Genomic DNA, 26,963 nt, shown 5'->3' with positions numbered 1-26,963 from the left:
TTTCATCTTAAAACATTGATAAATTTAAAAGTCGAGATGGTTTGGATTTGATCTTTGCGTTAAAATTTTTTTTTGCTACTGAATGAAGTTAAAAAGAGATGGTTTTGGGTTTTGCTTGTTCATAAATGCAATAGAACAGGGTAGATTTCTTTGGGCAATTTCTCCATAGTGCAATTTTAATCAATTTATGCACTTGTTGTGCATTTGAAGCTTGTACAGGATAAAGATGGAGATAATGTAAAAGTCTATAGGAAAGCCAAAGGCAACATCAACCTCTCCCATCTAAGAAACTTCAATTCCCTTTACGTACATGAGGCTTATGTTTGGAAGGAAATTAGGTTTATTTATTTGCAAAAAACATTTACATTAGCAGAGAGTATTTTCTATAAAGCAAGTGTTTGATGATTTGTCTAAAGGATCTTCTAGGTGCAAAATGTTTGAATTTTCGCAATGTCCATATAGTAGTACATCATGTCATCGAATTTCAAATTCCAAGTCCAAACTGGGGTGATTAATTTATTCCAGTGCTGGCATCAACTGTGAAGAATTAACCTAATAACAAACTAGCACAATAAGTTTCAGTTTCTAAGTAGAAATTTAGAAGTATTAAGCTATTGAGAAGTAACACATAATACGGTTGTGCTTCTAAATGAAAATATTAGGAATATAAAAATATTAAATTAAAAAAGGAGAAATTATTAAAGAGACAGGTAAAAAAAAATAATTTGTGTACCGACTAGTGTGCTCAAATGATGATTGTCAGATTAGATGAGCATGATAAAATCTGATTCGTTTCATATATTAGCATCATCTGAATACAATTTATTTTTTTGAATGACGAGCATGTTCGGCTGAGCTTAAAGTTTACTTATAAGTAAATAAGGATTTTTCTATGTTTATTAAAGTTGTAAATACGTAAGTTACTTAATTTGATGATAAGGTAAGAGTTACTTTAACTTACTTAGTGTTTGAAAACAAAAGGTTACTTAAAAGTGATTTTAAATTATTTTGAAGCTTAGCCAAACGTGCTCCATATTGAGACCAGCAGAACCAGACAAAACTAACCTTGAAGGGAGAAGTCCTTGAGGCTAATATGACATAGGTTATAGGCATTTCTGGTAATGTTTGCTTTCCATAATTTTACTCCAAGCAGTGCAGCACAATTTAGAGCTTGCAAGTTGGTGACAAAGCTTTGCCTTTGTAGCTAAGACACATAGCTCTCCACACCATTGCAGCATGCCATCTAGTTACATATTCCATCACCACAGCCACTTATGACAGGGCTCACGTTGGGAAAATTCAGAGGGCAAACTGATGCAAGAATTACATAATCTCTAAATAATTTCATAAAAAGCAACCGCAAGGTATTTTCATGGGAATGAGGCTTGGGAATGTATTCTATTTTTATAATTCCTATTATATTGTTTTGATATATGCCTTTTACCATATGTCGCTAAAACTTATTTTGTTACTTCCTTCTGTCTAGCAAAGATGAATCTTTTTCACCATTTCATTTTTTTTGTTATTTTTCTTCATAGGTTAAGAAATGACAATCGATAAGAGTTGGACATTGCAGACTAATAGGTTGTCACATGAATATAGAAATGGTAAGTCATAATGATGTTAAATATTATATTTTATGAATTCTATACATCAATTCTATTTTTTAAACGGATGGATCCGCTTACAAAAGAGCTATCGGGTCACATCAAGTTTTACTATGAGATGAATTGTAGCAATGAACGTGGGTGGACAACTAAAGAAGTGGAGTCCCATTATGTAAGTAATTTTACTTGTTATAATTGTAAAATAAATATTTCAAAAATCTAATATTTTATTTATAATTTGCATGGATCCTCAGAATCAAATGATCAACCTTTTACAAGAACAAAATTCTCAACTAGATCCGAATGAACAACCTATGCCTTTAGAAGAATCTGAAATTCGTGACTAAGTTTTGGGCAAGAGATTTATCCACGTTAATCAACAGAAAAGTTCAAAGAAGACAATGTTGGAAAATTGTGATACTTGTGCAGAGAATGCTACTTTATAGAATGAGGTTCAAGATCTTCGTTCTCAATTGAAATCTGTGCAGATATTCTTAAGTCGTATGTCTGAAGAGTTTCTTTGACATATTCAATCTGATGCGACTTCATCCAGTAGCTTAAGTGGTGATAATTAATATATTTTTTACTTGATTTTTGGTGACGTAGTAATGTTTATATATTTTTATTTGATTGAGGCAATAGTCTCTAACTCTACATCTATTTTTTTTATTTATTATTATTATTATTATTTTTTATGTTGAGAACATAATGATTGAATTGGATGTATTTTTTGTCTAAGTCATGATATTTGATATAATTAACATCTAGTTGTAGATGATGTTGGAATATTTTAATTGATTGAAGGTCCAAGAAAATTTTAGTTCTTGTTTATGTTCTTTATACTTGGATTCATTTACTTCTTATAATTGTTTATAGTTGTGAACAAAGTTTATTCGTAGTATGACGTGAATGTGTAAAAGTTATAGAATCATGAATATTACCACTGACGATCATAGTTCTCGTTATTTTAATATTTTGATTGTTAATATAAACGTTTTACAACCGCTTCTTTCGTTGTTGAAAATTAAGGCAACTAAATTTTAGTTGTTTCAACAATATTTTACACACACATATAATTAATGCAACGACAAATCAAGCAGTTGTTGAAATAAATTTAATTAGTTGTCTATACTAATTTTTAACAAGTATTTCTTTTGTTGTTGAAATGAAAGACAACTAAAATTTGGCTGCTTTTATTGTATTTTAACGACAAAAATAGTTATTAAACAACCAAACAATTCGTTGTTGAAAAATATAATCAATTGTCAATACAAACCTTTTACGACCAATTATTTAGTTGCTAAAATAATACAGTTAATGATCAAATGTATTTTTAGTCGTTGAATATAATCGCCAACACCTCTTTGCTGACCAACAAACGACCAACTGATGTTAGTCGTTGAATGTGATCAACAACCAAAAATGTACATTCTACGACCATTTATATGATTGTTGAAGGTGATATTTCCTGTGGTGCTTAAATGTCTTTTATTTTTATTAAAATCTGAAACTTTTGTAGAACGAAAATGAATAGAAGCAAGAAATGATGGAGAAGCTCTCTAGAAAATTGCGAAAATCTTGTCGAGCATCTCAATTCAATGACAACAACAATTTCTCTCTACTTGCTGCGACAATGGCCATCTGAGTGACACCCAAGGTTTCCAGTTATTCAATACTCAAAAGCTCATGTATTGTAATTGTGTGAATATCAATAATTGAGTGTTAACTGAATTTCTTTAGTTTTGAATTATCTATGTATCGTTAATTGTGTATATTTGATTATTTGTAGAGTAAGAGTAGCTTTTTCGATCTTTCGAGAAGAATCTAGCTCAGCCGGTCTTTTCTTTGGAAGTTATGAGTATGAATGATTATTCTAATATATTTTTTAAATTGTTTTTTAGTTCACTGAGTTGATACTGGTTTAATTCTTGTAGAGCATGTTTGCTAAACTACTTTTTTATTACACAGCTGTACTCATTTTCTCAATTTTTCAACAAGCTTATTATCCCTGGGAATTGTTAGTCTTTGAATTTTTATTGTAACACCATGCATATAGAATAGATGTTGATTAGGGTCTATAAAACTTGTCTATTTTGACGCATACTTATAGATAATTTTTATATGGAATTCCATTAGAAGTCCATTTTAGTAGGGTGAATAAGGCACGTGAGGTGAGCAATATCAAGTAAAATGCTAGGTTGACAAGATAAAAATTTATGAAAAAACACATGCTAAATTTTATTCTCAATGAACTTGTAGCTGGCTATTTGTATCCTTCTTCTTTCATACTGTCCAATACATTTAGAGTTTTAGATTTAGAGCCTGTTTGGGAGTGATTTTGAGCATTGATTTTTTGACCGTTAGGGGAAAAGTGAGGTCCACCTGTGAGAGAAGAAGTCAAATATGATGGCTGAAATAGTAAAATAACGGTCAAAAAATCAATTTTTTGGGGCAAAAAATCACTCCCAAACAGGCTCTTAGCAATATAGCAGTACGTTTACTGTTATGTCTAATGAAATAAAATCTTTTGCAAATTATGATAAATTGGGACTACTTCTCCCCTATGGTATTGATGTTGCAAGATTTTATGCAAAATTGGTGGTCCCTGCATCATCCAAGACCATAATTAGAACCAAACTTACTCATAATTGGGTTAATTATGCATCCTAAGCTCTTATCCAACATTATCGCTCTCATCCAAATGTGGTCGTGTGTATGAGTGTTGATCAGCTGGTGTAAGCAAATTAATAGTACGGAACTTTAAACAGACCATAAGATATAAGCATTTGTGGGCACTGCCATAAAGTACCATCACTACTTTTCTTATACACAAATGAAGGATGCACTACGATGTTTGAAAATATGTGCCTCGACATCCATAATTTGGTGAATAATCGATTAAGAAAAATTAATGGGAATATCAAAATCACATATTTAGTCAGATATTAAATTCTCTGTGTATGACGTCCATTGCCAGGAATGAATGCTAGAGGCGTCAACAAGGAAAAGGGAGTAAGCTTTTCTTAGTTCACCTTCATTCTGAAGTCGTGAGAGATTATAAGTAATGCTAGATTCTCTCACAAATTGGTCATTAATCCAAAACACATAAATCCTTCATTTTTAAAATATTGCATGAATGTTGAATATGTTATAACTTACAATAGAAGAACTAAAACTAAGTTGAAAGGGAATTATTTGTTCTAAAAACACGAAAATCAATTCAATTCTAATTCATATTAGTAGACATCATCTTGTTTCCCAAAAAAATGAAACCAAAACCTGAGTGGTAAGTATAAATTCAATTTTATGTCTTGATAATTTCACATGATAAGATTTGAAGAACATAGAGTTGAAAAAATAGTGGTATAAATTTATAATGTTGACCTTTTCTGATATGAGCCCCAGCCTTACATATCCTACCTATTATGGCTCATTTTTAGCTTGAAGTTCAATTTTAGTTTATTCTTTGGTCTAAAATTCGTTGTGGCCTGAGATTATATTAAGCTTGGTTTGAATTGGTTTCATTCTCTATCATAATGGACATTGGAAGGGTTGTTACACCTGTGTCATTCTCTGTGTTCATTTTTCTCGTTTCTATCCGATTAACAGCATTATCATGCATACTTCATATACGAGGTTGATTCGTGGAGCATCAGGTCTGCAGGTTTGGTTCTTCCTCTTAATTTTGTATTTCCATTTTCTTGATAGGTGAGTTTGTAGTCCATGTATTGCATACTGGGAATGATGTTATGAGTTCACTACTCAAATGGATTTTGTTTGTTACTATTTTCATCGGCAGCATTGCCTTGAAAATCATTTTTTTGTTTTAATTTATTTCAACCGTCGCGGTAATTTCTTATCGCTATATGCTTAGTCACTAAAGTTTAATTAAGTTTTCTTATAATTTTTGTTGCATAAATTATTTATATATATGCTTTCTCATACTATTCATGCAATTTAACTCTCCCAGTTGATGCTTCCTAAATAAATCTATGGAAAATATGCAAAGAAAGATATTGAATAACCAATTCAATCTGTCAACGAAAGTACAAATTCTTATTCTTGTCTTTAAAAGATTAAGGTTGCTTTGCATTCTATGCTTCCCTCTATTAACTTCAGAATTCAAACAAAGCAATGTCAAGGTCTTGTGCAATGATCACATTTTTTTCTTGGTGGTTTAGGAGGAGAGAAGATCTCTTGAACTATGTTTAGGTGTTTGCCTACCTACGGATTATGATTATCTTCCATCAATTAGCAAGAACACATTCCATTAAATATCTTATTATTCATTTCCACTCTGATTGAGTTTACATCCATGCTACAGATAGGCAAAGTTTAAGTGGGATATCTCACGGCTTCCTTTTGGGCCATTGAGGTAAACTATAGTGGGATATAAATTGATGGTGACATATACAGTGGTCATTGAAGTTCTCAAGCATACGGTAATTTGAATTAAGCTTTAAAAAACATGCACAACTGGATTTACATGCCATCAATTTATATATAGAAGTGCTTGTATTTTCATATTATGTTGTCAACTGTGCCTAAGATGATGAGATTATAATTGTCATGTGGATGCATAATGTATGTTTATTAGAATGTGAATTTGTTAAAAAAATATTTAATTAAAATCTTGCAAAATGGTCTTTACAACTAAAAATATTAAGTTTAGATATGCATGTCCCCGTCTATTTGGTCATGTTAAATCTGATTACTTTTATGAAAAAAGAAAAGAAAAAATTTGATCTATTATTCATATGACAATTGATTTACTATTGCTTTTTGTAGGGATACATTTCTGAAGATTGAGGCTGGTGAAAGTCCAAATTACAGGAATGATAAAATTCTGTTCTCTACGTTATCAGTTTCTTGGGGCCTTTTCCACACTATGAGATTTTGAATTGTGATTTTGTTGGATTTTTTTGGCAAAATTTACAACTATTGTCAAAGAGAGCTTAATTCAGAAATTTGATCTCATCAATCGATACTCTAAGCCTCGTTTTAACAGCTAAACATGCATTGAAAATATTGACATGCATGTATGACATATATTGCCTGAAGTCTGCTTACAATATGGTTTTAATTTGTATGCATGTAATTCCTCCTTGAAAAAAGAGGATGAATCGAAATATAGTTGCTACAACAAAACTAGGGAGGGGTTTACATCAATTTTTAACTTATTGGTTTAGGGTTCAAAAAACATAGTGGTTTAGATGAATTCATCTAAATCAGATTAATCTTTTTACATATGGTATGCGTTCCTAAGAATTGAAGGCAAACCATTACCCTTCGTATTTGCATATATCTTTCGATATTCTTTTTGTGTTTACATTTTATTTCTTAATCTTTTCATAAATGTGTCGAAATAGGTATGTCGAATTTGATGGATCTAAATGCATTCAATCCCAATTTAGGGTGTTTGAACCCAATTTTTTTTATTAAAAAAAAAAGGTTTGTAATAGTAAATTTTTTTGGAGAATTTGTAACTGAAAAGTAGGAAAAAAGTTTGAGTTTACAAGTAAAATTATTTCATTAAAAAATATAAGTTACAAACGAGTTTAAGAAAAAATGAATTTTTATATAATTGGGGCCCACTGCCATCGTTAAGATGGACATAAACCAAATGGATGATTTTATCTCTCTCTTTTTTTCCCCTCATTTTTTTTATGGTACGATTTAAATTAGCTTGTATTGATGGAAAAAAGAAAATCTAGATATTTCTATCGATCATCTTCCAGTTATCTTGATAATTTGCTTATAAAATAAAATAAAATAATTACACTTGTCTCATATTTTTCTAGCAAATGAATGACCAGATTGGTCCACATATCTCATCGGGCTAGAAAATTGAGAGCATGGTGCATCTATTATGAAAAATTCTATAAGTACAGGCCTTTTCACAGATTTTTGTGTTTGGCAGCAGTCAATCATAGGGAGACAGTCTTCTTATATAAAATATGTGAAAAATCCTACTTATAGCATTTCTCATCTTTTATTGCAGATCGACTCCTCTAACACGATTGGATTGGATCGAATCGGTTTTAAACCAAATTAAATCGTATTAGCTTGGCCAGTCCGCTCGTTTTGACACCAATCGCACCTTGTACTTATAGCATTTCTCATCTTTTATTGTAGATCAACTCCTCTAACACGATTTGATTGGATCCAATCGGTTTTAAATCAGATGAAACCGTACTAGCTTGGCCAATCCGCTTGTTTTGACACCAATCGCACCTTGTACTTATAGCATTTCTCATCATTTATTGCAAATCAACTCCTCTAACATGATTTGATAGGATCCAATTGGTTTTCGACCGGATTAAATCGCACTAAACTTGGCCAGCCCGCTCGTTTTGACACCAAACCCTTTTGCTTACTTTTACTATCTACCAAACATACCCTTAACATCTCACGATTTTACATCAACGTTGGATTTTATTGTAGGGGTAAGATTAGTGGGTCCTCGGAAAATACAAAAAGAGGTAGAGAGAGGAAGTCTGATTCCTTTTTTGTGCTAATCGATATTGCATATGCACAATCTGAATCTGAATCCATTGCTTAATGAAGCTGTTGCTCCGATCTTTGTCTTTTTCGGATGGACTCTCCAATTCATATAATCTACGCCGATCTGATCGATTTTCGTAATCCTTTTGTTTTCTGATTTATTGAAGTGAGAGTAAAGGAGATTTTGTTTGTCTTTTGTATTTTAAATTGCATTTATTAGTGGATATTTTCGATCGTCGACTTCTGAAGGGAGGGAAAATGAACGGGGGTGATGATGGAGGTCGGTGGCTTCTTCGGCGGGTCCTCAGCCTCCGCTAGATTGGAAATTTTCTCAGATCTTTGGCGAGCGCACTGCTGGCTAAGTGCAAGAAGGTAAATAATCTGCTTAGTTAAATGGAAAAGTGAATTAAACCGCACACTTTGTGTTTAAATCTTGTGATTAGGGTCTGGTTATGTGAATTATATCTGTTTTCTGGATGACAATTAGTTGTGGAACTCCATTATGTATTAATTGTCTGAATGGATTTAGGTTAGGGATTTCAGCGAACTGTGGTGAACTCAATTGAGTTAAATGTTCGTTTGATTTTAGTGTTCAAACTTCATTCCACGATTTGGGCACTATGATTGCAACGCCAAGGCACTGACTCTGGGGTTAAATTCTTCTTCTTCTTCTTCTTCTTTTTTTTTATCTCTCGTAGCACCCAGGCACTACGAATGCAATGCCAAGACGCTGCCTTTCTGTTCCAATTTCGTTATTTTTGGCCCCTTCGTCCACTTGAGTACCTCTTTTCACATAGTCTTTCCGAATCTTCAAAAGAACACTAACAAAAATATCAAAAAGTTCTATACTCACAGGATTTGACAAATAATTAAGCTAAAATTGTGTTAAAATTGTGAGGGAAACACACTCATCAAATACCTCCAAACTTAATCGTTTGCTAATCCTCGAGCAAACAAACATATCGAACAATAAAATCACTAAAGGATGATACACACACAAATAGTTGGTTAGACAACTCTTCTTTTTTGGCTCAGCATTGAGAATATTATATCACATTTATGAATGGTGTCAAAATCACAATGCAAGAACCAAACTTCCATTCATAAAATGCAAAGCGGGTGTGTGTGTGAAGGATCAAGTATAACGTCGTACATTCACAAGTTGGTTCACTTCTCAACCCTCAGTGGTCAATTATTTCCTTTCTTCGCTTGTGAGAGTCATACACCCCAAACTCTTTTCTTGTATTCTTTCACCATGATGTAATTCTAAAGTTCTGTTTCACTTTGGATTTCCTCACACCACTCTAATTTGGTTTAGTTCAACCGACAACGTCAATAATTTATTCATGTAGTGATTCCCTCAATTTATAAGTGTTTCAACAATCTAGTTTATACTTAGTGATTCAAGCCCACTAGTTATCAATACCCCTAAGATTATTATTATTATTATTTATAACCTCCTTCTCATAGCACCCGTTCTTTGCATTTTATAACTTGAGCTCCATCCAATATGTACGCTTAATGTAGCCTTCCATTGGAAATTCTCCTAAAAAAAATAAAAGAAAGTGTTATTACTTTAGCGTAAAGTATCAAAAGAATAATGAAATTAAAACAAAAGCTAATAATCAAATAAATGGTAGAGCTTGGGTTGCCTCCTAAATAACGCTTTTTTTAAGTTATTAGCTGGACTTGGTACTACGGTTATTCTAGAACAGCCAGTTCAAGGCTCTCTTTGGCGATGGAAAACTCTTCTATGTAGTGCTTGATGCGTTGACCGTTAACTTTGAAATTTCTCTTTGTTGGGTGGTGCAATTCAACTGTGCCATAAGGAAATACTTGGGCAACCGTAAACGGTCCAGACCACTTGGATTTTAACTTTTCTGGGAAGAGTTTAAGCCTGGAGTTCTACATTAGCACTTGATCTCCTACTCTGAAAATTTGTTGCCTAATATTTTTATCATGCCACTGTTTTGTCCTCTCTTTGTAAATAGATGCATTCTCGTAAGCTTCTTTTCTGAATTCTTCCAATTTATGCAACTGTAGAATTCCTGTTTATCCAGCCTTTTCAAGGTCCTTGTTCCACTGCTTCAACGTCCAGTATGCTTTGTGCTCAAACTCCACTGGTATGTGGTATGCTTTTCCAAAGATTGGTCGATATGGGGACATGCCAATAGGTGTATTGTACGCTGTGCAATATACCCATAAAGTATCGTCTAATTTCTTTGACCAGTCTTTTCGAGATGCGTTCACAGTGAGTTCCAGAATTCTTTTCAATTGTCTGTTAGAGGTTTACATCTGTCTACTTGTCTGAGGGTGATAATGAGTGGCGATTCGATGCTGTATCACATGCTTATGCAACACTATCTGGAATAATATGTTGTGGAAGTGAGTTCCACCATTACTTATTATGTCACTAAATGATCTATAGCAGTTAAATATATGTTTCTTTATGAAGTCTACTACTACCCTTGCATCATTTGTAGGTAATGCTTTAGCTTCCACCCATTTAGAGACATAGTCCACTGTCACTAGAATGTACCAATTGTTGTAAGCTGATAGAAAAGACCCATAAAATCAACCCCCCATACATCAAATATTTCCACCTCCAGAATATTGTTAAGTGGTGTCTCGTGACGAGCTAATTTGTTACCCGTTCTTTGACACTTATCACATGACCTACTGAAACTGTGGCAGTCCTTGAACAACATAGGCCAAAAGAAACCACATCGAAGCACCTTTGCTGCTGTTTTAGTGCGGCCAAAGTGTCCCCCATAAGTCGAAGCGTGAACCCGTGAAAGGATCGATTTCATCTCATCCTCTAGCACATATCTCCTGATGATCTGGTCTGCCACTGTCCTGTATAAATTTGGATCATCCTAATAATAGAATTTCGCTTCATGAAGCAGGTTCTTCTTTTGCTGATAGGTGAGAGCGGCTCAGCTCTCGAGCTTATCGGCAACATCTAGCTTGGGCTTGGGAGCTCGCCTTTTTTTTATTACAAAAAAGATTTGATAAAACAATAACCCTACTCCTTTGCTCGGATACTTTTCAAAAGAACATATTCAAAAGATCAGTTTGTGACATTAATAAAAAAAAAATTGCCATTCATCAAAAGAATATTTTGAAGAGTAAATGTTATTTTTACCCTTATTATATTTTGTAATTACAAAAATATGTTATTGTTCAAAAGATAATAATACCCTTCTTAAATTATAAATAAATCCAAACACTTCCCACTTGAATTTCAAAACGAAATCAATTTCATTATCAGTTTCTCCAACACAGATAAAAAAAAAATTCATTTTCCATCTGCGTCATAAGCATCACTTGAAATCGGTAAGTATATTTACGTACTTTTAATTTCGTTTTAGAATTTTAGTATATTGTTCGAATAATTAAAACTTATTTTGAGGTGGACAGATAATTTTCTACAATCTTAAAAGAATCTATAATTTTTTAAGCAAAAACAAGAAAAAAATCATAATCGTCTATAAAATTGTCAAACAAAGTAGATGGGAACAATAACGACCGTTCCAGACGGTCTGGGCTGATTAGAAATATTTAATAATTATATTAAATAATTATTGTAAACATTTAATTTTTTACAATATTGTTTATTTCAGTAAATTAATAACTAATTGAAATAAATCAAATAAATATTAATTGAACAATTAATATAATTAATGAAATATTTTAAATAAAAAATTAAATTAAATATTAAATGAACAATTGAAATAATTATATATTAATTCCTTATGTTTAACCTAATTATTTTCTAATATTTTGATTTGTGATACAGGTATGGCATCAGCATGTGTTCCAATTTGTTATTTTGGTAAATTTCAAAAGAATGAAAATGGTCAGTGGGAATGGAGATGGACGAGTGAAGGAGATGGGGTTAAAGCAATTTTTATAACAAGGAGTACATTGTTTACAGAAATGTACCATGATATAAAAAACATGCTTACCATCGATTCCTCTCAGTACGATATGGAATTGGGATTTTTATTTCAGAAGCATTCAACCATTTCGATTCCACCTATGAAAATTACTTCTGAAGTGGAGATGAAACATCTAATTAAATTGAACCAAGGTCGAAAGTCGACTCCTATTTGTGTAACTTTATTGAGGAAGAATGTCCCTGTAGGTGAACAGGAAGTTTTCGATGAAGAAGATCGTAATGTAAATGATGTTTGTGATAGAGTGCAGATTGCTCATAAAGATGATGTAGTTATTCCCGAGACAGTTGTTACTCACCAGGGTCACACTATTACTCGCAGAATTCCTTCGACAATTGATGACAACAAAAATGAAAATGCATTTACAAATGAGAATTTGATTGCTTTATCACATGGGAAACATGAGTCGGGTGGGAGCTCAAAGGCTGGACCGAGTACACGGTCCTCTAATTGTTCGCGTGTAGTTCCCAATGATGAAGATGTATATGTTGAGCAACTGTTCGAATCAAAGAAAGATTTGCAGGAAGCTATGCACCGAATTGCTTTGAAGCATAATTTCGAGTTTAAAGTGAAAAAATCAAACGTTTATTACATGACTGATTATTGGAGAGCAGCGTATATCGAAACAATATTTCCTGTACCAAACGAAGTTGAGTGGGAAGTTCCCGACCACATTCTTCCACTAAATAATTTGTTGCCGCCCAAAGTCGAACCACGTACTCCTGGACGTAGACGTACGTCTAGAACACCATCAACCGAAAAAAAAATTTCAATCTCGTAAGTGCGGTAGGTGCAGCGCAACAGGGCATACTAGAAGATACTGTACAATTTAGATTCCTCTAAATAACAATACAACGGATGTGTAATGAAATTTAATCTTTATGTAATATTTTCACATTCTATCAGTATTTGAAATCGTAATATTTGAAGATTTTTTTTAAAAACATACTGTGTTCTCCATGTGTTTATTTACTATTTTATTTAGTTTTTTATGTAAATATTTTATTAACAATTTTAATTTCTTACATATATTATTTATTTAATATTCATTTACTTTATTTTATTATTCATTATACACAATATACATTAACATTTAACATAATTTATGAAACATTTAAATAAACTATAAAATCAATAAATAAATATTAAATAAATAATATACATTTTACAATTATTTCGTAATTACAAATGAATGAATGAATTGTACAATGTTTAAATATGTGACTCACTACTCTTAATTTCTCTAATTTATTTATTTTTATCGTTAGATTAAAATCATATCAAACATTTTGCAGTAAAATCAAAAGATATCAAGGAAATCAAATTTTAGAATATAAAGAATTAAAAGAACCGTCAAATTTATATTATACCAAAAGAGAATTTTTGTTTTACAAAATACGTCTCATTACACTTTAGTCAAATGACTATCATAAATTTTTTATCAAAAGAAATGCCTGCAGATTTTTCAAAAGTTTCCTAAAGATCTATTTTACAGCAGGCAAATATGACGGTATGTCAAAGTCTATCAAAATTCTTTCATCTTTACTACCCTCTTTTACTAGGCATCATTTTCTCATTTTATAAAATACCACTTACTGTTTACTCCACATACATTATAGTATTTACACAACGACAAGTGACTAAGTCGTAAACATCAATCATTAACATTACAAAATCCTATCCGTCTTCAAAAGTTTCGATCTCTTCTTCCTCATCGATCACCGTATAAAAACGTGTATAGTTGATACGCCTATATATAACATGTATAGCACTAAGGTCCTCAGTAATTTCGGCATGTATAGCACTAAAATCTTGTCGAGCATCTCAATTCAATGACGACAACAACAATTTCTCTCTACTTCCGACAATGGCCATCTGAGTGACACCCAAGGTTTCCAGTTATTCAATACGCAAAAGCTCATTTATTGTAATTGTGTGTGAATATCAATAATTGAGTGTTAACTGAATTTCTTTAGTTTTGAATTATCTATGTATCGAGTAAGAGTAGCTTTCTCGATCTTTCAAGAAGAATCTAGCTCAGCAGTCTTTTCTTTGGAAGTTATGAGTATGAATGATTATTCTAATATATTTTTTAAATTGTTTTTTAGTTCACTGAGTTGATACTGGTTTAATTCTTGTACAGCATGTTTGCTAAACTACATTTTTATTACACAGCTGTACTCATTTTCTCAATTTGCTAAACTTTATTCTCAATTAACTTGTAGCTGGCTATATGTATCCTTGTTCGTTCATACTGTTCAATGCATTTAGAGTTTTAGATTTAGCAATATAGCAGTACGTTTACTGTTATGTCTAATGAAATAAAATCTTTTGCAAAGTATGATAAATTGGGTCTACTTCTCTCCTATGCTATTGATGTTGCAAGATTTTATGCAAAATTGGTGGTCCCTGCATCATCCAAGACCATAATTAGAACCAAACTTACTCATAATTGGATTAATTATGCATCCTAAGCTCTTATCCAACATTATCGCTCTCATCCAAATGTGGTCGGGTGTATGAATGTTGATCAGCTGGTTTATGCAAATTAATATTACAGAACTTTAAACAGACCATAAGATATAAGCATTTGTGGGCACTGCCATAAAGTACCATCACTACTTTTCTTATACACAAATGAAGGATGCACTACGATATTTGAAAATATATGTCTCAAAAAAAAAAAAAAAGGACTAAAGTTAATGAATAGTAGAGGCGTCAACAAGGACAAGGGAGTAAGCTTTTCTTAGTTCACCTTCATTCTGAAGTCGTGAGAGATTATAAGTAATGCTAGATTCTCTCACAAATTGGTCATTAATCTAAAACACATAAATCCTTCATTTTTAAAATATTGCATGAATGTTGAATATGTTATAACTTACAATTACAACCAAGTATTATATGAAACGTGAAATACAATAGAAAAACTAAAACTAAGTTGAAAGGGAATTCTTTGTTCTAAAAACATGAAAATCAATTCAATTCTAATTCATATTAGTAGACATCATCTTGTTTCCGAAAGAAATGAAACCAAAACCTAAGTGGTAAGTATAAATTCACTTTTATGTCTTTATAATTTCACATGATAAGATTTGAAGAACATAGATTTGAAAAAATAGTGGTATAAATTTATAATGTTGACCTTATCTGATATGAGCCTCAGCCTTACAAATCCTACCTATTATGGCTCATTTTTAGCTTCAATTTCAATTTCAGTTTATTCTTTGGTCTAAAATTCATCGTGGCCTGAGATTATATTAAGCTTGGTTTGAATTGGTTTTATTCACAATCATAATGGACATTGGAAGGGTTGTTACACCTGTGTCATTCTCTGTGCTCATTTTTCTTGTTTCTATCCGATAAACAGCATCATCGTGCATACTTCATGTACGAGGTTGATTCGTGGAGCATCATGTCTGCAGGTTAGGTTCTTCCTCCTAATTTTGTATTTCCATTTTCTTGATAGGTGAGTTTGTAGTCCATGTATTGCATACTGGGAATGATGTTATGAGTTCACTACTCAAATGGATTTTGTTTGTTACTATTTTCATCGGCAGCATTGCCCTGAAAATCATTTTTTTGTTTTAATTTATTTCAACTGTCGCCGTAATTTTTTATCGCTATATGCTTAGTCACTAAAGTTTAATTAAGTTTACTTATAATTTTTGTTGCATAAATTGTTTATTTATATGCTTTCTCATACTATTCATGCAATTTAACTCTCCCAGTTGATGCTTCCTAAATAAATCTATGGAAAATAAGCAAAGAAATATATTGAATAACCAATCCACTCTGTCAACGTAAGTACAAATTCTTATTCTTGTCTTTAAAAGATTAAGGTTTCTTTGCATTCTATGCTTCCCTCTATTAACTTCAAAATTCAAGCAAAGCAATGTCAAGGTCTTGTGCAACGATCACATTTTTTTCTTGGTGGTTTAGGAGGAGAGAAGATCTCTTGAACTATGTTTAGGTGTTTGCCTACCTACGGATTATGATTATCTTCCATCAATTAGCAAGAACACGTTCCATTAAATATCTTATTATTCATTTCCACTCTGATTGAGTTTACATCCATGCTACAGATAGGCAAAGTTTAAGTGGGATATCTCACGGCTTCCTTTTGGGCCATTGAGGTAAACTATAGTTTGAACTTCGTTTCAACATATAGTTATTAACACATGGTATAATAGATTTATTGAGGTAAGCATTGATTCTAAATAGTATTGGATCTGGGATCTGCCTTTATGTGGATCATGTACTCAAAGAGTCGTTTGAAGAAGTGGGGGAAGTTCGGGAATACATGTATGCTTAATGCTTTCAAGGCAAGCTAACAACCACACTCTTACTGAGTTCAGCGAGAATGGATGGTGACATATACAGTGGTCATTGAAGTTCTCAAGCATAAAGTAATTTGAATTAAGCTTTAAAAAACATGCACAGCTGAATTTACATGCCATCAATTTATATATAGAAGTGCTTGTATTTTCAGATTATGTTGTCAACTGTGCCTGAGATGATGAGATTATAATTGTCATGTGGATGCATAATGTATGTTTATTAGAATGTGATTTTGTTAAAAAAAATAATTAAAATCTTGCAAAATGGTCTTTACAACTAAAAAAGAATATTCATTTTGGTATTCTATAAATTATCCTTCACCAGAGCCATTTGGAACAAAGATATATTTTATGTGATGAGGCATATTTTAGTTGAGTCTGGAATTACTTTGGTATCTTTTTGTACTCCTTATGAAGTTGAGTAATATGCTTTGCTCACTTGAAAATGTTCCATATTTTAATTGGTGTCTTTACGTTCTTGCACTGATCTTTGTGTATTTTGCAATATTAAGTTTAGATATGCATGTCCCCGTCTATGTTGGTCATGTTAAATCTGATTACTTTTACGAATAAAGAATAGAAAAAATTTGATCTATTATTCATATGACAATTGATTTACTATTGCTTTTTGTAGGGATACATTTCTGAAGATTGAGACTGGTGAAAGTCCAAATGACAGGAATGATAAAATTCTGTTCTCTACGTTGTCATTAAAATGACAACTTTTATCTGTTTCTTGGGGCCTTTTCCACACTGAGATTTTGAATTGTGATTTTGTTGGATTTTTTTGGCAAAATTTAAAACTATTGTCAAAGAGAACTTAATTCAGAAATTTGATCTCATCAATCGATACTCTAAGCCTCGTTTTAACAGCTAAACATGCAAAATATTGATGTTAATTTTGTTTTTTTTTTCAAAAAATAGAGAATAAATATGCATGTACGACATATATTGCTTGAAGTCTGCTTACAATATGGTTTTAATTTGTATGCATGTAATTCCTCCTTGAAAAAAGAGGATGAATCGAATTATAGTTGCTACAACAAAACTAGGGAGGGGTTTACATCAATTTTTAACTTATTGGTTTAGGATTCAAAAAACATAGTGGTTTAGATAAATTCATCTGAATCAGATTAATCTTTTAACATATGGTATGCCTTCCTAAGAATTGAAGCAAACCATTACCCTTCGTGATGCACCAAAAATCGTACATGCAGATTTCCCGAATTTGATGATTTGGATTGAGCATGATTGTAGTCTTCCGGTACTTGAAACAAAGGCAACGAGGTATGTTCCCGTCGCCTCTCCGATGCTTAAGTCAGAAAGGAAATTATATGCGTGAGGCTATAAATTGGAGAATAATGAAAAACGTACTTGAATAATGGTTCAAGGTTCCTTATTTATAGTAGTAAGCGACATTTTCTTAGTGGGATTCAATTAGTTGGATGTCTTTATCCGTTGGAGTCTTGTACAGTTAAGGAATTGGTCAAATACCATAATTGTATGTGTGATAGAGTCCTTGGGGGAGTCAAGTATATGGTTGAGTTAGGGTCCTAATTGCATAGAAATTCTAAAGAGTCAACAATCGTAGTTTGTGAGGGGAGCTTATGCTCGAGGGCTGCTTATGTTCGAGGACAAGTATCGCAATATGTAAAGCAGCCAGGCAAGAAGTGATCGGGCATGGTATCCCGGGGTGCCATATGCTCGAGCACTCCATATGTGGAATTGCAAGTTCATCTAAAATTGGTCGTCGGGATAATATAGTGATCGGGTTGTAGGGAATGTCAGAATCACTTCGCATGCTTCGAATAAACTTAATGGGGAAGAAAGGAAACGATCAAAGGTAACTCTTAAGGAAAAGTATGAGGTTTGATGAGCGAAATTCAGAATCTTTGCTTGCTATGAGATATTTGGAAAATGGATCCTTGTTTTTACACGTTATTAAGACTTCTCAAATATATGCCAACTGTTTGGTATTTTGATTATGAAAGCCACGTTTGATTGATCATTACAAAACAATCAACCTAATCGAGCCCGTAGGTTTCCTCATGTTGACGTCAAATTTTCTTTGCAATTTTACATCCCAGGTACTTCGTTTATTTAGTTTTCCTGTATTTATTTGTGGTTTGCTTTGATGTTTAATGGTGATTTTGCTCATTGGGTTTTAGTTAGTAGATCGTTGATACCAAGAAATGAGTAGGCCTAGCTTTTGAGAAGGGTTACAACTCTGGTGCCTGGGTTTCATATGGTTGATATAGATATCCCCTTAAATAATTTGGTTGCTAATGTATGAAAATTGGAGCAGGAGAGGTAGTTTGTTTGGGAAGAAATATTCTGATTCGAATACATCAATGGGATTTCATGGTCAATATGCTTTGCCAACCCTTGCTTATGTAATTTTGACTTTTGTTCTAATCATTACATTCGTTGACGGGTGATAATCCAAAATTGCAAAAACAAATTTGATGTATCTAATTTACGAGAATCCAAAACATTTAATATACTAAAATTACTTTCAAAGTAACCTAGCCAGGGCATTGAATGGGCAAAGACTAGTATGATAAAATGTGTTCATGTCATTTCAATTGATTCACCCTCACCACCTATCAACTCCTGCATGTCACATACCAATATAAGAACTTAGTGTGGGGAATTAAAAGTCAATGAACAGGAAAATGAAGAAATTTTGTTAATTTTTCCTCTATTTTTCATCCTCTATAAAGAAAAGTGAATTTATTCCATTCAGCTAAGCATAAAATGGATCGAAGTTACTTTTTAAATAAATTTATTTTATAAATGTGGTAGAATATTTGCATATATCTTTTTATTCTTTTTATGTTTACATTTTATTTCTTAATCTTTTCATAAATGTGTCGAAATAGGTATGTCAAATTTGATGGATCTAAATGCATTCAACCCCAATTTAGGGTGTTTGAACCCAATTTTTTTTATTAAAAAAAAAGGTTTGTAATAGTAAATTTTTTTGGAGAATTTGTAACTAAAAAGTAGGAAAAAAGTTTGAGTTTACAAGTAAAATTATTTCATTAAAAAATATAAGTTACAAACGAGTTTAAGAAAAAATGAATTTTTATATAATTGGGACCCACTGCCATCGTTAAGATGGACATGAGCCAAATGGATGATTTTATCCCTCTCTTTTTTCCCCCTCTTTTTTTTTTGTTTTTTTAATGGTACGATTTAAATTAGCCTGTATTGATGGAAAAAAGAAAATCTAGATATTTCTGTCGATCATCTTCCAGTTATGTTGATAATTTGCTTATAAAATAAAATAAAATAATTACACTTGTCTTATATTTTTCTAACAAATGGATGACTAGATTGGTCCACATATCTCATCGGGCTAGAAAATTGAGAGCATGGTGCATCTATTATGAAAAATTCTACAAGTACAGGCCTTTTCACTGATTTTTGTATTTGGCAACAGTCAATCATAGGGAGACAGTCTTCTTATACAAAATATGTGAAAAATCCTACGTATAGCATTTCTCATCTTTTATTGCAGATCGACTCCTCTAACACGATTGGATCGGATCGAATCGGTTTTAAACCAAATTAAATCGTATTAGCTTGGCTAGTCCGCTCGTTTTGACACCAATCGCACCTTGTACTTATAGCATTTTTCATCTTTTATTGTAAATCAATTCCTCTAACACGATTTGATTGGATCCCATCGGTTTTAAATCAGATGAAACCGTACTAGCTTGGCCAATCCACTCGTTTTGACACCAACCGCACCTTGTACTTATAGTATTTCTCATCTTTTATTGCAAATCAACTCCTCTAACATGATTTGATAGGATCCAATTGGTTTTCGACCGGATTAAATCGCACTAAACTTGGCCAGCCCGCTCGTTTTGACACCAAACCCTTTTGCTTACTTTTACTATCTACCAAACATACCCTTAACATCTCACGATTTTACATCAACGTTAGAGTTTATTGTAAGGGTAAGATTAGTGGGTCCTCGGAAAATACAAAAAGAGGTAGAGAGAGGAAGTCTGATTCCTTTTTTGTGCTAATCGATATTGCATATGCACAATCTGAATCTGAATCCGAATCCATTGCTTAATGAAGCTGTTGCTCCGATCTTTGTCTTTTTCGGATGGACTCTCCAATTCATATAATCTACGCCGATCTGATCGATTTTCGTAATCCTTTTGTTTTCTGATTTATTGAAGTGAGAGTAAAGGAGATTTTGTTTGTCTTTTGTATTTTAAATTGCATTTATTAGTGGATATTTTCGATCGTCGACTTCTGAAGGGAGGGAAAATGAACGGGGGTGATGATGGAGGTCGGTGGCTTCTTCGGCGGGTCCTCAGCCTCCGCTAGATTGGAAATTTTCTCAGATCTTTGGCGAGCGCACTGCTGGCTAAGTGCAAGAAGGTAAATAATCTGCTTAGTTAAATGGAAAAGTGAATTAAACCGCACACTTTGTGTTTAAATCTTGTGATTAGGGTCTGGTTATGTGAATTATATCTGTTTTCTGGATGACAATTAGTTGCGGAACTCCATTATGTATTAATTGTCTGAATGGATTTAGGTTAGGGATTTCAGCGAACTGTGGTGAACTCAATTGAGTTAAATGTTCGTTTGATTTTAGTGTTCAAACTTCATTCCACGATTTCGGTGCTATGAGTGCAACGCCAAGGCACTGACTCTCGGGTTAAATTCTTCCTTCTTTTTTTTTTTTTTTTTTCTTTACACATTCTTCCTTTTTTTTTTTTTTTTTTTTCCTTAGCACCAGTCACTACGATTGCAATGCCAAGACGCTACCTTTCTGTTCCAATTTCGTTATTTTTGGCCGCTTCGTCCACTTGAGTACCTCTTTTCACAGTCTTTCCTTATCTTCAAAACAACACTAACAAAAATATCAAAACGGTTCTCTACTCACAAGATTTGACAAATAATTAAGCTAAAATTGTGTTAAAATTGTGAGTGAAACATACTCATCAAATACCTCCAAACTTAATCGTTTGCTAGTCCTCGAGCAAACAAACATATCGAACAATAAAATCACTAAAGGACGATACACACACAAATAGTTGGTTAGACAACTTGTCTTTTTTGGCTCAGCATTGAGAACATTAGATCACATTTATGAATGGTGTCAAAATCACAATGCAAGAACCAAACTTCCATTCATACAATGTAAAGCGGGTGTGTGTGTTAAGGATCAAATGTAACGTCGTACATTCACAAGTTGGTTCACTTCTCAACCCTCAATGGTCAATTATTTCCTTTCTTCGCTCGTGAGATTCATACACTACAAACTCTTTTCTTCTATTCTTTCGCCATGATGTAATTCTAAAGTTTCGTTTCACTTTGGATTTCCTCACACCACTCTAATTTGGTTTAGTTCAACCGACAACGTCAACAATTTATTCATGTAGTGATTCTCTCAATTTATAAGTGTTTCAACAATCTAGTTTATACTTAGTGATTTAAGCCCACTAGTTATCAAGACCCCTAAGATTATTATTATTATTTTTTTTAACCTCCTTCTCATAGCACCCGTTCTTTGCATTTTATAACTTGAGCTCCATCCAATATGTACACTTAATGTAGCCTTCCATTGGAAATTTTCCTAAAAAAAATAAAAGAAGGTGTTATTACTTTAGCGTAAAGTATCAAAAGAATAATGAAATTAAAACAAAAGCTAATAATCAAATAAAGGGTAGAGCTTGGGTTGCCTCCTAAATAACGCTTTTTTTAAGTTATTAGCTGGACTTAGTACTACGGTTATTCTAGAACAGCCTGTTCGAGGCTCTCTTTGGCGATGGGAAACTCTTCTATGTAGTGCTTGATGCGTTGACCGTTAACTTTGAAATTTCCCTTTGTTGGGTGGTGCAATTCAACTGTGTCATAAGGAAATACTTGGGCAACCGTAAACGGTCCAGACCACTTGGATTTTAACTTTTCTGGGAAGAGTTTAAGCCTGGAGTTCTACATTAGCACTTGATCTCCTACTCTGAAAATTTGTTGCCTAATATTTTTATCATGCCACTGTTTTGTCCTCTCTTTGTAGATAGATGCATTCTCGTAAGCTTCTCTTCTGAATTCTTCCAATTTATGCAACTGTAGAATTCTTGTTTATCCAGCCTTTTCAAGGTACTTGTTCCACTGCTTCAACGTCCAATATGCTTTGTGCTCAAACTCCACCGGTATGTGGTATGTTTTTCCAAAGATTGGTCGATATGGGGACATGTCAATAGATGTATTGTACGCTGTGCAATATACTCATAAAGTATCGTCTAATTTCTTTGACCAGTCTTTTCGAGATGCGTTCACAGTGAGTTCCAGAATTCTTTTCAATTGTCTGTTAGAGGTTTACATCTGTCTACTTGTCTGAGGGTGATAATGAGTGGCGATTCGATGTTGTACCCCATGCTTATGCAGCACTGTCTGGAATAATATGTTGCGGAAGTGAGTTTCACCATCACTTATTATGTCACTAAATGATCTATAGCAGTTAAATATATGCTTCTTTATGAAGTCTACTACTACCCTTGCATCATTTGTAGGCAATGCTTTAGTTTCCACCCATTTAGAGACATGGTCCACTGTTACTAGAATGTACCAATTTTTGTAAGATGATAGAAAAGACCCATAAAATCAACCCCCCAGACATCAAATATTTCCACCTCCAGAATATTGTTAAGTGGTGTCTCGTGACGAGCTGATCTGTTACCTGTTCTTTGACACTTATCACATGACCTACCAAAACTGTGGCAGTCCTTGAACAACATAGGCCAAAAGAAACCACATCGAAGCACCTTTGCTGCTGTTTTAGTGCGGCCAAAGTGTCCCCCATAAGTCGAAGCGTGAACCCGTGAAAGGATCGATTTCATCTCATCCTCTAGCACATATCTCCTGATGATCTGGTCTGCCACTGTCCTGTATAAATTTGGATCATCCTAATAATAGAATTTCGCTTCATGAAGCAGGTTCTTCTTTTGCTGATAGGTGAGATTTGGATCCATATATCCACTAGCTAAGTAATTAACAATGTCTGTATACTACGGAGCCTTTACTATCTGCAATAACAGCTCATTTGGGAAGATCTCATTAATATCCACATAATTTGAATCCAACAGTTGCTCTATCCTTGATAAGTGACCCGTTACCTGATTTTCTGTTCCTTTTTATCACGAATCTCGATGTCAAATTCCTTCAACAACAAAACCCATCAAATTAGCCTTGGTTTTATGTCCTTCTTCTCAAACAAATACTTCGAAGCCGCATGGCCCGTATAGATATCACCTTGCACCCAATCAGATAGGAACTAACAATTTTCCATATTGACTATTTTATTTTTTATTTCTTGCCATTCACCACAATGGCCCTTTGAAGAGTAAATGACATTTTTACCGTTATTATATTTTGTAATTACAAAAATATGTTATTGTTCAAAAGATAATAATACCCTTCTTAAATTATAAATAAATCCAAACACTTTCCACTTGAATTTCAAAACGAAATCAATTTCATTATCAATTTCTCCAACACAGATAAAAAAAATTTCATTTTACATCTGCTTCATAAGCATCACTCGAAATCAGTAAATATATTTACGTACTTTTAATTTCGTTTTAGAATTTTAGTATATTGTTCGAATAATTAAAACTTATTTTGAGGTGGACAGATAATTTTCTACAATCTTAAAAGAATCTATAATTTTTTAAGCAAAAACAAGAAAAAAAATCATAATCGTCTATAAAATTGTCAAACAAAGCAGATGGGAACAATAACGATCGGTCCAGACGGTCTGGGCTGATTAGAAATATATAATAATTATATTAAATAATTATTGTAAACATTTAATTTTTTACAATATTGTTTATTTCAGTAAATTAATAACTAATTGAAATAAATCAAATAAATATTAATTAAACAATTAAAATAATTAATGAAATATTTTAAATAAAAAATTAAATTAAATATTAAATGATCAATTAAAATAATTATATATTAATTCCTTATGTTTAACCTAATTATTTTCTAATATTTTGATTTGTGATACAGGTATGGCATCAGCATGTGTTCCAATTTGTTATTTTGGTAAATTTCAAAAGAATGAAAATGGTCAGTGGGAATGGAGATGGACGAGTGAAGGAGATGGGGTTAAAGCAATTTTTATAACAAGGAGTACATTGTTTGCAGAAATGTACCATGATATACAAAACATGCTTAACATCGATCCCTCTAAGTACGATATGGAATTGAGATTTTTGTTTCAGAAGCATTCAACCATTTCGATTCCACCTATGAAAATTACTTCTGAAGTGGAGATGAAACATCTAATTAAATTAAACCAAGGTCGAAAGTTGACTCCTATTTGTGTAACTTTATTGAGGAAGAATGTCCCTGTAGGTGAACAGGAAGTTTTCGATGAAGAAGATCGTAATGTAAATGATGTTTGTGATACAGTGCAGATTGCTCATAAAGATGATGTAGTTATTCCCGAGACAGTTGTTACTCACCAGGGTCACACTATTACTCGCAGAATTCCTTCGACAATTGATGACAACAAAAATGAAAATGCATTTACAAATGAGAATTTGATTGCTTTATCACATGGGAAACATGAGTCGGGTGGGAGCTCAAAGGCTGGACCGAGTACACGGTCCTCTAATTGTTCGCGTGTAGTTCCCAATGATGAAGATGTATATGTTGAGCAACTATTCGAATCAAAGAAAGATTTGCAGGAAGCTATGCACCGAATTGCTTTGAAGCATAATTTCAAGTTTAAAGTGAAAAAATCAAACAAGTCGACGTACACAATTATTTGCATTGACGACAGTTGTCATTGGCATTTGCGAGCGACGAAGATGGATACGAATGAGTTATTTGTAATTCGCAAGTATGCACGAGAACATACTTGCGAAGTGGGTATTCGTCAAAATGATCACAGGCAAGCCCGAGCATGGTTCATTGGTCGAGAAATAATGCAGAAGTTTCAGGACCCACGAATGATCTACAAACCATCTGACATCATTAATGACGTCCGTCGAGAGTACGGGGTGGTCATGAGCTATCAGAAGGCTTGGAAGGCCAAAGAATGCGCTTTGGAAGACTTAATAGGTTTGGTGGAGGAAAGTTATGCTAAATTAGCAAGGTATTTCTTTGTTTAGTTGTTTATTTAATATTTATTTTAATTATTAATTATTTATTTCAATTATTTAATTTTTTTGTTTATTTAATATTTAATTACTTATTTAAATTACGTGTTCTGATATTGTTTGTTTAAATTGATAGGTATTGCTATAATAAGGAGAAAACTAATACTGGATCGACATTTTATATTGAGATGGATGGCGAGAATCATTTCAAATATTTCTTCATGGCTCTCGGACAATGTGTTCGAGGATTTCGAAATGCGATGCGACCCCTAATTCTAATCGACGTTGTAACCCTTAAGGTTAGATAAGAAGGCAAATTGATTATTGCAACATGTCAAGGTGCTAACATCCAAATTTACCCTCTTGCATTCAGCATGGTGGATGGAGAGAATGATCTAGCAATGCGTTGGTTTTTCACTAAGTTAAGGGAAGTAATTGGAGACATCGAGAACTTTGCATTCGTAACCGATCGAGGGCAATCAATAATAAATGGTATTGCCGAAGTCTTCCCCGAGGCACATCATGGTTACTGTATGTACCATATACAAGAAAATCTGAAGACTAGGTATCGAGGTAGTGACATCGTTGGGTTGTTTAGGAGAGCTGCAGAGGCTTACAGTTTCGAAGAGTTTGAAAAGTTTATGGTCGAAATAAAAAATAAATCGCATGGTGCATGGGATTATCTAACAGAGATGGGGATCGAACATTGGGCACGATCACATTTTTCAGGACGTCGATACAACATGATGACGTCGAACAATGCGGAGTCGCTCAATGTCTTGTTCAAGAAGGATCAAGAATTACCAATTCTCGCAATGATTGAGTACGTTCGTAACCAACTACAACATTGGTTTCATGATCGACGTGAAGAATCACAGAGTTGCACAAGTGTACTAACCCCCACTCAGGAAGATAAACTCTTCAAGACTCTAGAGGTGGCGAGAAATGTATGTGTAGAACCACTGGATCAGTTTCGCTTCTCTGTGAGATGTGCACATAATTTAAGATATATCGTGAACTTGAATGATAACATATGCACGTGTAGACAGTTTCAGTTGGAGAGTTTTCCATGTATACATGCAGTGGTAGTGGCCATATATAGAGGATTTCCACCACACACCTTATGCAGCGTTTATTACATGACTGATTATTGGAGAGCAGCGTATATCGAAACAATATTTCCTGTACCAAACGAAGTTGAGTGGGAAGTTCCCGACCACATTCTTCCACTAAATAATTTGTTGCCGCCCAAAGTCGAACCACGTACTCCTGGACGTAGACGTACGTCTAGAACACCATCAACCGAAAAAAAATTTCAATCTCGTAAGTGCGATAGGTGCAGCGCAACAGGACATACTAGAAGATATTATACAAGTTAGATTCATCTAAATAACAATGCAACAGATGTGTATTGAA

General features: G+C 33.2%; 1 protein-coding gene across 16 annotated transcripts; it reads left to right on the top strand.

Annotated features, from left to right (window-relative positions):
* On the top strand, positions 1 to 26,664 carry LOC111369964. Of its 16 annotated transcripts, none has more exons than XR_002698338.1 (8): positions 1 to 1,118; positions 1,205 to 1,364; positions 1,539 to 1,779; positions 1,862 to 3,264; positions 3,397 to 3,465; positions 5,217 to 5,982; positions 16,204 to 16,476; positions 17,042 to 17,352. XR_002698338.1 is itself a non-coding variant. In XM_022991708.1 (4 exons), the coding sequence occupies exons 2-4, from the start codon at positions 11,913 to 11,915 to the stop codon at positions 25,853 to 25,855; spliced, it is 1,263 nt and encodes a 420-aa protein (XP_022847476.1). In that variant the 5' UTR covers positions 8,039 to 8,483; positions 11,911 to 11,912; the 3' UTR covers positions 25,856 to 26,664. The 16 variants fall into 16 exon arrangements, 3 of the variants coding, with proteins under 3 accessions (XP_022847476.1, XP_022847477.1, XP_022847472.1); XR_002698349.1 differs by having other exon boundaries at positions 1 to 1,364; positions 1,539 to 1,607; positions 1,714 to 1,779; XR_002698342.1 differs by having other exon boundaries at positions 1 to 1,364; positions 1,539 to 1,607; positions 1,694 to 1,779.
* The last annotated feature ends 299 nt before the right edge of the window (positions 26,665 to 26,963 follow it).

The sequence above is a fragment of the Olea europaea genome, chromosome 2 (assembly GCF_002742605.1).
Source record: "Olea europaea var. sylvestris chromosome 2, O_europaea_v1, whole genome shotgun sequence".
Taxonomy (NCBI): domain Eukaryota; kingdom Viridiplantae; phylum Streptophyta; class Magnoliopsida; order Lamiales; family Oleaceae; genus Olea; species Olea europaea.
The sequence above is the reverse complement of the archived record's forward strand: the minus strand, read 5'-3'. Positions and strand labels throughout refer to the sequence as shown.